This window comes from Pteronotus mesoamericanus, unplaced genomic scaffold (genome assembly GCF_021234165.1).
Source record: "Pteronotus mesoamericanus isolate MK-2021 breed Mesoamerican mustached bat unplaced genomic scaffold, CSHL_Meso_final scaffold_54, whole genome shotgun sequence".
Taxonomy (NCBI): Eukaryota; Metazoa; Chordata; class Mammalia; order Chiroptera; family Mormoopidae; genus Pteronotus; species Pteronotus mesoamericanus.
The window spans coordinates 40,582,668-40,597,261 of NW_026555321.1; the positions used below are offsets into that span (position 1 = coordinate 40,582,668).

The window sequence follows — 14,594 nt, forward strand, 5'->3', positions numbered from 1 at the left end:
ATTTACATTTAATAAAAACACTGAACACTAAAAACGTGGACAATGTACCTGACCATTTTTGTTTCAGTCTCAAACACTTTAATCTAAAATGCTTTACATATCATATCCCCTTTAACATTCCCCAACTCCTGGTTGTCAAAACAGGACGTTGGAAAATACAAATAAGATTTTCGTATTTTGTGGTCACTGAGGAAAAACGATTAGATTCTTTTAACTTTCAACTCACTCCAAATACCAGGTTTTTTAAAATTCCACTGGCTAAGCAGCCTTTATAAAGTCCATTGTCCTCGAAAGGGCCTCAAATCCGAGGGAATCAATACCCAGAAACACTCAGGCACAGAGAGGCCTTAGCAGTAATAGTTGTGGCTTTTCACCTGTGAACTGTGAGCTCCGGCTGCCTCTAGTTATTACATCTACTGTTTCCTTCCCCTTCAGAAAATGGTATTAACCTAGCCTGTGGATTTTTATTACTTTATTCTATTATTTTGACATTTCAACATTACAGGTAATTAATGTGGTATGAAAAATGCATTAAAAATATAAAATATTAAGCTCAGAATCATAAATGACCAACCTTAGGAGGAAATAAGTACTCTAAGTGAAATTCAGCAGAACAGATTCACACACCCAAGGGCTTCATATTGGAGTTATCAGATGCAATATATAAAACAACAGGTATGAAATGCTTAAATAACTGGCATAACTGAAAACATATTCACACAAAAATCGGTATACATATATTTCAAGCAGCAATGTTCATAACAGCCAAAGCATGGAAAAAAGTGATGGACAAACAAAATGTGGCATTATCCATATTATAAAATATGATTCAGCCACAAAAAGGAATGAAGTACTGATACATGCTATAACATGGATGACACTCAGAAATATTATGTTAAGTGAAAGCAGCCAGGCGCTACAGGTCACATAATGCATTATTTCACTTATATAAGATGACCAGAATAGACAAATACATAAAGACAGAAATATATTAATTGTTGCTAGGGACTGGAGGGAGGAAGGAGTGCAGACTAAATGCTTAATGGGGATAAGAGTTCTTTCTAGGGTGATGAAAATACTCTGGAATTAGACAGTGGTGAGGGTTGCACGACACTGTGAATCTACGAAAAATTACTGAATTATGTACTTTCAAATGGCTAAATGGTTAGACTTATTAAAAAAAAAAACAATAGTGAGAAATATCAAATATAACCTCTACCTCCTAGAACAGTGCCTGGCACAAAATAGATAGTATTTCTGAAAAAATAAACAAGAACATGGTAAATGATGAAGAAGAACTCAAAAAGAATCAAATGTAACTTTTAGAAATCAAAAATATTCTCTGTGAAATTAGAAACTCTATGAATGGATTAAAGAGCAAATTAGATATAGCTAGGCAGAGTTTATAAACTAGATGACAGCCCTGACAAAATTAATCAGAAGGCAACACAGAGAAATAGGTAAATGGAAAACACAAGAGAAGTTAGCAGACATTAAGAACAGAATGAAAAGATCTGACATATGATGGTTCACTCCTTAAAAAGACAGCCTAAAGAAATGAAAAAGTAAAATCAGAGATGACCAATATTCCAAAAATAAAGTTAAGTCTGAAGATATTGAAAGAATATATATCAAACTGAATAAAGAAGGAATCTACACCTAGATATATTTAATATAACTGAACAAGACCAAAGACAAAGATTAAAAAAGCAACCAGAAAAAAAAAGAGGTTCTACGAAGGAACAATAAATACACTAAGAGCTGCTCTCTCAACAAAAAGAGCAGTCAGAAGATTCTGTAGGGCTATGTAATCAAAGTGCTAAGAGAATATAGATGTCTACCTAGAATTGTGTACCCAGGTCCCAGCAATGAAAGAATATGCATTTTTCTCAAATAAAAAGAGAGCATGTACAAAAACTGACCACAAAATAAGTTTTAAATCAAATCTCAATAAATTTCAAATAAGCACCACCTGTTCTGATTACAGTGACATTAAATTAGAAAACAAAAAATGTATTCTCATAATTTCAAAATTTAAAAACATATCTGTATATCATGTATTAAAGTAGAAAGCATAATAGAAGCTAAAGAATACTTAGAGCTGAATGATAGTAAAAGTACTACATATTAAAACATGTGGAATGCTTGCTCCTGAAAAAAACAAAACAAAAAGAACACACCCTATTGGGACTTTTAAAAATTGGAGTTGTAAATTTGTTGATCAAATTTGAGAATTAACATTTTTAAGATACTGGCATAACCATGAACAAGGTTCTCTCTTTACTTCTTTCGGGTATGCTTGAAGTAGAATTTTGTAATTTTCTGGATACAAGTCTTGCTTATTTTTTGTTACTTATCTATAGCCAGGCATCTTATATTTTTTGATGCTATTGTAAACAGCATTTTTTATTTCAGTACATTTTCTGCTGTGCACATAGAATGTAACTTATATTTATATATTAATTTCGTCAGATCTGTATATGAAATTTAAATGATTTATTTTTCTACATTCTTTGGAATTGTTACATAGATTTCATTATCTATGAAATTCAGATAGTTTTCATTTATCCTCTCTAGTCTTCGTGCTTTTTATTTCTTTTTCTTGTGTAACTGTGCACTTTAGGAGCTGTAGCACAATGCTGAATAAAAATTATGATTGTAAGTATTCTTGTCTTCTTGATTTTCAAAAGAACACTTTTTATTTTTTTAACTATTTTATTATTTTATTTTTAGACAGAAGGGAATGGAGGGAGAAAGAGAAGGAGAGAAACATTAACGTGTGGTTGCCTCTCATGCACCCCTCACTGGGGACCCAGCCCGCAACTCAGGCATGTGCCCTGACTGGGAATCGAACTGGCAACACTCTTGGTTTGCAAGCCAGCATTCAATTCACTGAGCCACACCAGCCAGGGCCGTTTTTCTATATATATGTATTTATATTTTACTGATTATGCTATTACAGTTGACCCACTTTTTTATCTCTTTATTCCCCTACACTCTCCCTTAGTATCCCCCCCCCTCCCATCAGCATTCCCCTTCCTTAGTTCATGTCCACGGGTCATACATCTAAGTTCTTTGGCTTCCCCATTTCCTATACTAGTCTTAAGCTCCTCTTGTCTATTTTGTACCTACTATTTATGCTTCTTATTCCCTGTACATTCTCCCTTCTCCTCTTCCCCGCTGATCTCCATTTCTGTAATTCTGTTCCTGTTCTAGTTGTTTGCTTCGTTTTTGGGGGGGTTTTTTTAGGTTGAGTTATTTATAGTTTTGAGTTTGTTGTCATTTTATTGTTCATAGTTTTTGATCATCTTCTTTTCTTAGGTTAAGTCCCTTTAACGTTTCATATAATTAAGGGCTTGGTGATGATTGGCTACTTTAATTTTATCTGATCTGGGAAGCACTTTATCTGCTCTTCCATTCTAAATGATAGCTTTGCTGCACAGAGCAATCTTGGATGTAGGTCCTTGCCTTTCATGACTTTGAATACTTATTTCCAGTCCCTTCTTGCCTGCAAGGGTTCTTTTGAGAAATCAGCTGATGGTCTTATCGTCCACTCCTTATTCTCTTGCTGCTTTTAAGATTCTCTCCTTATCTCTAATCTTGGGTAACTTAATTATGATATGCCTTGGTGTGTGCCTCCTTAGGTCCAACTTCTTTGGGACTCTCTGAGCTTCTTGTATCTCCTGGAAGTCTATTTCCTTTGCCAGATTGGGGAAGTTCTCCTTCATTACTTTTTCAAATAAGTTTTCAATTTCTTGCTCTCCCTTTTCTCCTTCTGACACCCCTAAGATTTGGATGTTGGAATATTTAAAGTTGTCCCAGAGGTTCCTCAGCTTCTCCTCATTTTTTTGAATTCTTATTTCTTCACTCTGTTCCAGTTGCATGTTTCTCTTTTCCTTCTGCTCCAAATCGTTGATTTGAGTCCCAGTTTCCTTCCTTTTACTCTTGGTCCCCAATATATTTTTATTTCACTTTGCATAGTTTTCACTTTTCCTCCATTTTGCAACTATCCTCAACCATTTCTGTGAGCACCCTGATTATCAGTGTTTTGAACTCTGCATCTGATAGGTTGGCTATCTCTATCATTTAGTTATATTTTTGGAGCTTTGATCTGTTCTTTCATTTGGTCCATATTTTTGTGTCTCAGCATGCCCTGTTACGTTGGAAGGGGCAGAGCCTTAGGTGCTTGCCAGGGTGGGGCAACACAGGTCCTTGCATTGTGACACTGTATGTGGGGGAGGGGTCCGAGAAGGAACAATGAAAGCTCATCTCCTGCCCCACTTTTAGTCACCTTCCCCCACAACCCACAAGCAAATTGGGCCCTTCTGTTACTGATTCCCAGGTGGGTGGGTTTAAGTACATTCTAGGACCCTGTGGGTCTCTCCAGTGAATTGTCCTGTGCGGCTGGGAGTTTCTGCTGCTGCCACATTCCCCACAGGTGTTTGCAGCCAGAGGTTTTGAGGCTTTCTTTTCCCACACTGGAACCCTGGGTTGCAGTCTGTCTCACTCCCCAGCTGTTTCTCCCAGTTTATCTTATCTGCATGCAAATGTGGGACTGCCCAGTCCTCCAGCAGCTGCCTTGCCAAGCATCCTCACCCCACCCCTTCCTGGCTACTCGTCTCCACCCCTCCTACTGGCCTGAATGAATGTTTCTCCTTTAATTCTCTGGTTGTTGGACTTCCATACAGTTAAGATTTTCTGGCAGGTCTGGTTATTTTTGTTTTTAAAGTTGTTGTTGTTCTTTTGGTTGTGCGAGGAGGCAAAGTCTATCTACCCATGACTCCATCTTGGCCAGAAGTCCAAAAGAACATTTCTAACATTATCCATTAAGTAGAAAGTTTGCAGTATATTTTTCATAGATACCTTTATCAGTTTAAATTATTTTCTTAACCATAAGTGGGTTTTAACTTTTATTTAATGCCCTCCCTTCCCCTGCCCCTGTTTTTTCCCATTTATCAAGACAGCCATATGGCATCATTTCTTCAAGCATGGGTGTCTGCAAATTACAACCTGAAGATCAATCCAGCATGTTCTCTGTTTTTGTAAAGGAAGTTGTACTGGAATACAGCCATGCCTATTCATTTATGTGTATATGTAGCTGTTTTCACACAGCAACAGTATTAACAGCAGACTTGAGACAAAGACTCTATGGCCCACAAAGCCTAAAACATTTACGCTCTGGTCCTTCACATAACATATTTGCCAACTTATGCCCAAGCACATCAAAGGTCTGAATTGCGTGGCTTAGAAAAACTGAGAAATAGTATGCTCAGCTTTTATCCTACTAATTGGACCTTCTGTCCTTCTGTATTCCCTTAATTTTATAATTGGAAAAATACGACATAGAATTTGGGGTTGAGGGTTGGGATGTAGCTTAATGAAAGAAATATTCTGAGCTTCAAAATAAAATTTCTTAGACTCATACACATATTCTTTTCCACCCTAGGAGTCTAAGTAATATGCTTGGCTTTTTATTTTTTTCTATACTATGTGTGATGGTCAATTTTCTGTGTCAGCTTTACTGGGCCACAGGATGTCCACATCTGTGATCAAACTTTACTCTGGGTGTTTACGAAGGTGTTCTCAGATGAGAGTAACGGATACATGGATAAATTGAATAAAGCAGATTGCCCTCCTCAATGTGGGTTTCATCTAATCAAGAGATGGTCTGAATAGAACAAAACGTTCCCCTTCATGTAGTAAGGGGAAATTCTTCCTGCCTGCCTTTGAGTCAGGACATCAGTTTATATTCCCCTGTCTTTGGACTCAAACTGAAATATCTTCTCTCTCGGATCTCTGACATTCAGACTCAGACTGGAACTTATATACCATCAGCTCTCCTCAGTTCCCAACTTGCCAACTGCAAATTTTGGGAGTTTTCAGTCTCTAATTCTTTATATTATAGATATCTCTATCTATCTATCTATCTATCTATCTATCCATCCATCCATCCATCCATCCATCCATATCCATCCCATTGGTTCTGTTTATCTGGAAAACCCTAATACACCATGCAACTATCTTGAAAAATGAAGAAAAAAGAAGATTAAATAAAATTCAAAATCCACTCATGGAAAAAAAAGAAATGAAGAAAAAATTTTAAACTGATAAAGGTATCTATATAGAATAGTCACAGCAGAAAAAAATATGCAAATTTAGAGACACTGCTCTCATAGATTTTTTTTATATTAAAGTCAACATTAAAATTAACCTGACTTATCACCAATCAAAAAAAGAGCTCAATATTATTTAACTTATTTTATAAATGACTCTGTGCAAAAATCTTCGCAGACTTCTCAGTCTCCTCTTTTATAGGAGTAAGGGCTCCTATAAAAAGCCCTTACCTTCTGATACACAGAAATGCACATCATATAAAGATAGGGAATGTTTGTTTTCATTTTCCTCAGAAATATTTTGCTCTTCATATAGCTTAAGAATTAGATCTAATTATCTAGCTATTGCCCTAATCCAAGGGATAATTAATTTTTTCTTGTTCCCCTAAGAATACCAAATGGGTACACAAAAAGACCAAGAGGTTATAGCACAGCTGAGTTCCTAGTTTAAATCCTAAGGTACTGAGAAGACTGAGAGCTCTATCTCCTATTTATATTTCAAGCAGGAATGAGTCCTAGGAATTTGGAGATGTCATTAGAAGAACCAAGAAAGCTATCTGGCTCCTGAAAAGATTTTATTTATCTACAAAAGGTTGGAGTTAATATTCATTAACACTTTCAGATGCCTTTTCAGGAGGAGAGGGAGATAGCTGCCTCCTTCTCTTCATAAGTAAAGAAAAATCATTTTTTCAGATCCCTTACCTCTAGAGTGTTTAGCTACTCTGTAACTGACCTGTCTATTGTTTCACTGCCCTAATGGTAAGGACTAAGGAAAGGGAGGGCAAATACAATTTATTACTCACTATAAGATATTCACTAAGTCTGTCTCTGATCCAGAACACCACATGTGTATATTCGAGATAAAATTATTAACAACCCAACAATCCCCAATGCATCTTTAATTATTATAAGAACTATGAAGAAAGGAACTATAGTTAATTCCCAATGAGACTTTCAGGAAAAGGAGTAGCTATACCAAATTCCTAAGTCCATTAGATTAAGGTAGTGTATCCTTGTGGAATGCCTGTGCCCACTAAGATCTAGGATCTTACTTTACTTCTTGATTCTGGGAAGACCCAATCCTCCACGAACCTTGCTCAGATGAAGAACAAAATGCCAGTATCCTTCTCATTATTAGGAACTGAACAGTTTTCTGATAAACTTCTCACTGTCTAGATTCTCAATACTCATTCTCTGAAATGTAAAAACTAAAAAGATTTGGATAACTTACCACATCCAAACCTACTGTCTAAACTTTTACTTTCTGAACTCAGGGATTGAAGAGATTTTGATCATGAGAAATACTTGTATTATAGACAAGCTTTCTGAGGAAAACAAAAAATGTAAATATAAAAGTATGTTCATATCTATTCAACGTGCATGTGTGTGTGCGTGTTCTAAGATGCCTAGCTCAAAGGTTTCTAACCGGTTGGTCAAAATTATCACTGGGTGCCCAGTAATTCACAAGCATACAAATTCTGCCAATAAATTTGTATATAGTTTGATACTCCCATCTGTAAACAATGGACTGGTTAAGCAAATCTATATGCATACAATTAAAATTCTATGCAGACAATAAAAATGAAGTTGTGGGTTCTGAAAATCAATGATACAAACCTCCATTTGACTATGAGGAAACTGAGGCACAATAAAGTGAGGAGTAAGAAGTCAACTGTTGAAAACATACATTAAATGACATACCTATGTGAAAAACTTCTCTTCCTCTGTACTGAAATGTCAGATCAGCATTTAAATATTTAAACATGAACTTGCTTATCTAGTGTTAATAGAAACCTCAGAATAGCCACTTCCCGTTTCTGCAACCACCGCCTCTCCTTCAGCTCAGCTGTACATTATTAGCATCACAAATTCATTTTCCATTCATTCCTGAACACATTACAATCTGATGACTCACCTAATCTCTCTACCTAAACTCAACATACTCAGTATCTGATAAACTGGACCTACTAAATATTTCTTACATCAGTCTCTTGTTAAAATATATCATCATTCTTACCTTTCTCACCCAACCCTCTATCTCCCTCTAATAGTTTCCTACTTCATCTCTCTCTCCCTTCTATTCACTCTCTATATAGTAACCAAGATAGATTGAAACATAGATTTGATCATGTTGCCTATATAATCAAAACCTCATCTCACTCCCTTTAAAAACCACTGCTCTCATTATTTCTTTGGAAGATTTATTTATTTATTTATTTTTAGAGAAGGGAAGGGATGGAGAAAAAGAGAGAGAAAAACACCAATGTGTGGTTCCATCTCACACGCCCCCTACTGGGGACCTGGCCTGCAACCCAGGCATGTGCCCTACACTGGGAATCAAATCAGCAACCCATTGGGCTGCAGGCTGGGGCTCAATCCACTGAGCCACACCAGCTAGCGCTAAAAACCACTGCTCTTATAATCAAGCCTGAACTTCCAAAACATTTGAAGATTGCCTGAATGATGCTGCAGGACAGAGCCTCTTACACACTTTTCTAGCCTCATGTTCTACCGCCCTCTCCCAACTACTATAGTGTTCTTGTGTTTCTTCAACCTCACAAAGCATCTTCTTTTTCAATTTTCAAATATGGTACTGTCTCTACTGGAACAAAACACATCTATCTGACTAATTCCATCCAAACCTACTATAGAAACTTTCACTTTCTGAACTCAGGAATTGAAAAAGATTCTTTCTGTCTCTTTGTCTCATTTTTTTACTCAATTATATACCCTGCATAAATAAACCATCTTCAGGTATTTTTTGAATATCACAGTTACCATCATAATATACAACAAAAATACCTTATTGAAAAGTCTGGTCTAGAAGGTCTAAGTATTATGACTATAAAGGAGTGCACCAAAGGCCATAGTAAAATGCTGTTAAATAACTGATAGCAACAAAGAGACCTTGTGGTACTTTCAAAGGCAAAAATAAAATAAACTGAAATATTAATATGGTCACTTATTAATATGCATGTTTCTAAGGGAGAAAGAACATTTTAAATTTAACTCACAAGTTTTTCTTTCTCTAGTTTTTGCAGTAAACTCTCCATGTTACTTCCAATTCTTGTCTTTTCTACAACTTCATAAAGACTGCAATACATTCCACTCTTCGAAACTGACATAAGAAAAAATACATGGTAAATATTCAAAATCAAGTCTACTTCTTATATTTCAGTAAAATTATGATTATTTTACCTTCATTTGAACCGAAGTATGCTTCCCTATAAAACAGTGCTGGATGAATTTTCTGTTTCAGATGATCAATACTCATAACTGTTTCAACATCTAACTTCTCAGGACTGAAAAAAAATTGAAAAAGTGTTATTTCTTTACCTCTAGTTTTAACTTGAGCAATTCTCTCTCTCTCTCTCACACACACACACACACACACACACAAATATCTTGCTGGAAAACAAAGGGCATATTTATTAAAAGCATACTTTAAAGAAGATTTGATATGGGAAGTCCAGATACACAGGCAAATAGGTAACATGTCAGTATTACCACCGTTTCAACTTTAAGGCTGAAGCTAATTCCATATGCCAGTATTACTAACCACAAAGGATATGAGGTTATTTTATTAAAGGCAGTTCAAGTATACACTGTTATCATAATCTTCAAATATTTTTAAAGGTTCATAATGTTTATTGTGGTGGTAGCAAAAGATCATTTTAGACCTTTCCATTCCAACATGTTGCACAAGAGTGAAAGAGCCTATAAATTTTAACTTACCACATCAAAGCTATTTGCAACAAAGAACTGGTAACTTTTAAGTCTATTATGTTCAAATTGTTAAATGGAAAATATATCTAACTAGGATAAAACATTGAAAAATCACTTTTAAGATTTAAATTCACTAAAAAGAAGTTTTATGCCATAAATATGTGTATGACTTTTTAGCCAATCCTCAAATCAAAACAGAAAAGCAGAGGGCTCATTTTGCAATTAAGTTTCTAAAGATACCCAATCAATCTTTTTAAAAACAAACCCATATTTATATCTAAATTCTTATGGACAGAGGTAAAATTTAAATATAAGAAAGAAAAAAAGCGAAATAGCTGGTTTGTTTGTTCTTTTTGCAATATAGCATACTTACAGTTTGATAGGCAAAAAAGCACGAGTGGCTGACCTCAGAGAAATATAGCACAAAAGCTTTCCTTTATTTAAAAGCTGTCCTTTCCACAAGGTGTAGTTAAATTTATCTAAATTTAAAGAAAAGATACAATTCGTGGCAGCCCAAAAGCAAATACATATTTACTAGAAATAAGGGGAAAAACATCTATAAACAAAGTTTTGTAGAACAACAAAATATCTGACATTTCTATATACACGAGAGTTCAAATATTAGGATTTTTGTTTAAGCTATTATTTCCCCTACAGATTTATTCCAGCTGCAAAGAATAACAAATTTATTTGTCTAAATGTCTTCGTATCAGAAAGCTGAGAAGCAAAGACAATGCAGTTACTGCCCTTCTTATTTCCCCTAAAGGAGATAATACTAAATCTGGTTAACTACATACATCCCTACAATGTCTCCTATCTTCTACTCAATCTCTTTTCAGGTAAGGAAACCTGACTTAAACCTCTGATGAATTTAATACTCTTAAAAGGGTGAGCTGTGAACTTTGTTTTCTTTTTACCATTATCAAAGTGCTAAAACCTTTTGGTCTATGTACAGAAGTAGCTTCTTAAAGGAAACCTTATGCTTGGATGACCAAATGTTGATGTTACATCAAAACATGACCTTACCCTCCTTTTCAATACTTTGTGGTCTTCCATTCATTATAAAAATGAAAACAAAGCACTTAATTTATTTTTTACTACGTGCACTTACTTTTACTCTGATTTAGAAAACAAAAGGAAAAAAGAATCTTACCTGTGTTTCTATCTGCATTAAAACTGTTAGATCTACAAATAAATTTAAAAAAAAATTACTAATTGCTAACATAAAAGTTGACATTCAGGACCTTGATTTAAGTGCTATTCTTAATGGCATACAAGAGAATGAACTCCTCCTTCCAACTAGGAGGAACCAGTTAATTACTTACTATAGCATTTTACAAATCCAAGTCTACTTGTAGAAAAAAAATTATTTTCTTGAATCGAATCACCATATTTGCCCAAAATTAAGGGATTGTTTTCACCAAAAATATTCATCAGGAGAAAACAGAATCCATTACTCTCTGTCAATTACTTTATTCTGGTGATAAGATCTGAAGAAATGACCTCAATATATATTTAAGTATGTTCATTCTTAATTCAATAAATATTTACTAATATTCTAAGTCAACAGGAGGACTACAGGGATAAATAAGCCCCTGCCTTTGTAGAGTTTATAACTCATGAGGCAGAGACAACAATCAGAAAGGTGGGTATACAATTAACCAGATGATGATGATTTTAAATTCTAAGGAATGAAAAGAAAAAGACACTGAGAGTACAGACGTTAAAAAAACATCACAGAAGACCTCATTGATAAGGTCATCTTTAAGGAGAGATTTGAAAAAAAATGGGTGTAAATTATGCAGCTAATTGGGGAAAGAGAGGGAACAGCAAATGTAGAGGCCCTGAGGCAGGAGCATTGATGGTGGCATTCAAGGCACAGTAAGGAGGTTTAATCAATGCTTGTTTTAAATGCTATGAAAGTCAACACATAGAATCAAACAGGAGGCAAAGAAAATTAGTGAATAGTCATTACTCTTGGGAGTATGACCTCATAATTATCAAGTGATGAGTGCCTTTTGAAGATCACTGCTAAAAGGCACTACAATAAATGTATCATGCAGATAATACACACACACACACACACACACACACACACACACACACACCCCCCCAAGCCCCCCATCTGGATATTATATGAATCCATACTTGTAGCTATGACGGTTTCCAGAACTAATCACTGACAGGAAAAAAGTGCATTTCAAACAACTGAAATGAAGCCGAGATGATTTGATCTGGAAACTGATCAAGAGGTCAATGTCAAAAATGTATAACATGCTTTATGAAATGTGGCTTTTTAAAATAGCAGTATTTCTAAATTAATAGATATCATACATGACTCTGAATATGGGTACTCAAAGTAAAAATAAGTAGACATTTGACCACTTCACCTATACCCTTACAAGTTTATAATCAAACCTCAGTTCTCAAACGTCCTAGTTCTTAAACAATTTGTTTCTCAACCTAGTTGTTCATGGAAAAAATGTCTCAGTTGTCTAACAAAACTTCTCGTCTTGGTTCTCTACCCAACAACCCTTTTGTGCTGATACCTGCATGATCAGTCACATGTCTCTCGGGTGACTAAGGGGATTTGGTTTTTGAACAAATCACCTCTCAAACAGGTTTCCAGAATGAATTAAGTTCAAGAACCAAGGTTCCACTCTACTTACTTAATTTTGCCAAAACACTTTCTGGAATAACTACATGGGAATAAAAAAGGAGAAACTGCTTTGTTTTTGGTCACCTTATATTAGAGCTTGTAAGAAGTCATCAATGCTACTCAATTCTGACTAAAAGTCAGAATCACCTGGAAGCTTTTAACTATCAGTACCTAAGCTACTTAATGAATATTTGATTTAATTCGTTTGAGATGGGGCTGGGCATCTTCAGTGGAAACTCCCCATTTCTAGGAGAGCTAATACACAAAATTTCACTTTTAAAAACTGCATTTATTCAACAATGCAAACTTTCAATATCAAGGAAAAAGAGGTTAACTAGTGAGGTTCAAGTAAATGTTAGTTTGTATTTCCTATGAAGTACTGTATAGTTTAAGTTTCTGTCCTTCACACTGACCTTTTAAATCACTGTGAACATTTATCTAATTAATTTCAAAGGAAGAAAAAAAATGGTTACAAAACAAAGTGTTCCTTCCAACTAGGCAGTTCAGGGTATGTAATATAATACCATTCTGGATGATGTCTAAAATTCCTAAACCTTACCTTGATGAAGGTACAAACTTCGGAGGCTGTATATCATCTTCGTAAGTAAAAGACACAACAGCATATGGACACACATGTCTTGGTCTCCGCCTTAGCTCATCAAAGCCATACTCATAAAAATAATACTAAAAATAAGACAATGAAAAATTAACTTCTTTAAGAAGGCAAAGAGAACAGAGTGGAAATCTTGTGTTCACCTGCCTGATTTTTGAGAAATATAACTCTTAAATGTGCCTCTAACAAAAAATATCTTTAAGCACTGCTTGTCAACTTAACTAATATAATTTGTACTTTATATTCATTTTATGATAGGAAATATTCTGTTTGTGTGTGCCAGGATACTAACAGGTACTGCAAAAGTTTACTTCTGGAGAGCTAAGCACTGGGAATGTGGTCAAGTTTCTTCATAAAAATGTTATAAATGAGGCTCCCACATCAGTCCAGAAAAGCCAATTTGATACAAAAAGTAAAATACTAAGGACACAACTTCAACCAAACCTACTATGTTGTTCATCATGTCAAAAGAAAGATATTTTCTTGGCTCTAACTAGAGACAAAGCAGCAAAAGGGAGGTGGAGGAGATCACAAGCTTAAGTGACAAAGGTAGCTGACCTCCTACTACCTGTCTGCTTCTCCCCTTCACTTATTCACAACATTAATTAGATCAGGGTTTTGTGACTTGCAGATTAGTGGTTTTCATTAAAAAGGGTATCCCAGGTTACAAACAAGGCACTGTACTTCAAAGTCATTTCCCTTGGGGTACTATTAATTTCAGTAACGTTGTTGCTCTGAAAATGCCTGGAAATTTTTTGGAAATATCAAGCCAGTTTAAAGTTCTCCTAGAAAACCCAATACTTACTCTATAGTTGTATCTCACATCTACCAATACTACAGTCCAGAAGGTAATCGAATGAAGTCAGTCCAGATGACTTTGGTGAATATAATTTTTGCTAAAAGCCCCGAACAGCAGGTCTTGCTCACTGAGATTCTTCAAAAAGAAAGGAGTACCCTGGCTAGTGTGGCTCAGGTTTGCTGGGTGTCATCCCGCAAACCAAAAGGTCATGGGTTTGATTCCCAGTCAGAGCATGTGCCTAGGCTGCGGGTTTGGTATCTAGTTGGGCACATACGAAAGGCAACTAATCGATGTTTCTCTCCCTCTATTTCTCCCTTCTTTCCCCTCTCTCTAAAAAATAAATAAATAAATAAAAATCAATAAGCATGTGCTCAGATGAAGGTTAAAAAAAGGGAAGAACAGATTTTATTTTATGTAACTAAAGTCAGAATTAAAGAAATAAAAAGAAAAACACATTTCCAGGGAGATTAGCACCACTTCTTTTCATATACAATCCATTTGGATGCATATATTTTTTATACATGTTAAAAACAGTAACATTACTTTATAGTCAAACATCATATTAAAAAATGACTAAAATCATCAAACAGAACACTTTTAAGTATGTGTAGTTTACTGTGTATCAATTACATTTGAATAAAGCTTAAAAATTAACTGTAAGTTTGTATCTTAGAAAAATATTAA

The 14,594-nt window shown here is 35.1% G+C and overlaps 1 protein-coding gene across 4 annotated transcripts in view; it reads right to left on the reverse strand.

The window, feature by feature from the left end:
- The window catches only part of TASOR (transcription activation suppressor), a 49,512-nt gene that overhangs the window by 22,185 nt on the left and 12,733 nt on the right, over window positions 1-14,594 (reverse strand). For all 4 annotated transcript variants that reach the window (XM_054595103.1, XM_054595105.1, XM_054595104.1 and 1 more), the window contains exons 7-11: window positions 13,058-13,182; window positions 10,993-11,024; window positions 10,213-10,318; window positions 9,312-9,415; window positions 9,128-9,231 (exon numbers count right to left, since the gene is read on the reverse strand). In XM_054595103.1, coding sequence (XP_054451078.1) covers window positions 9,128-9,231; window positions 9,312-9,415; window positions 10,213-10,318; window positions 10,993-11,024; window positions 13,058-13,182 — 471 coding nt within the window. The remainder of the gene's footprint in view (window positions 1-9,127; window positions 9,232-9,311; window positions 9,416-10,212; window positions 10,319-10,992; window positions 11,025-13,057; window positions 13,183-14,594) is intronic.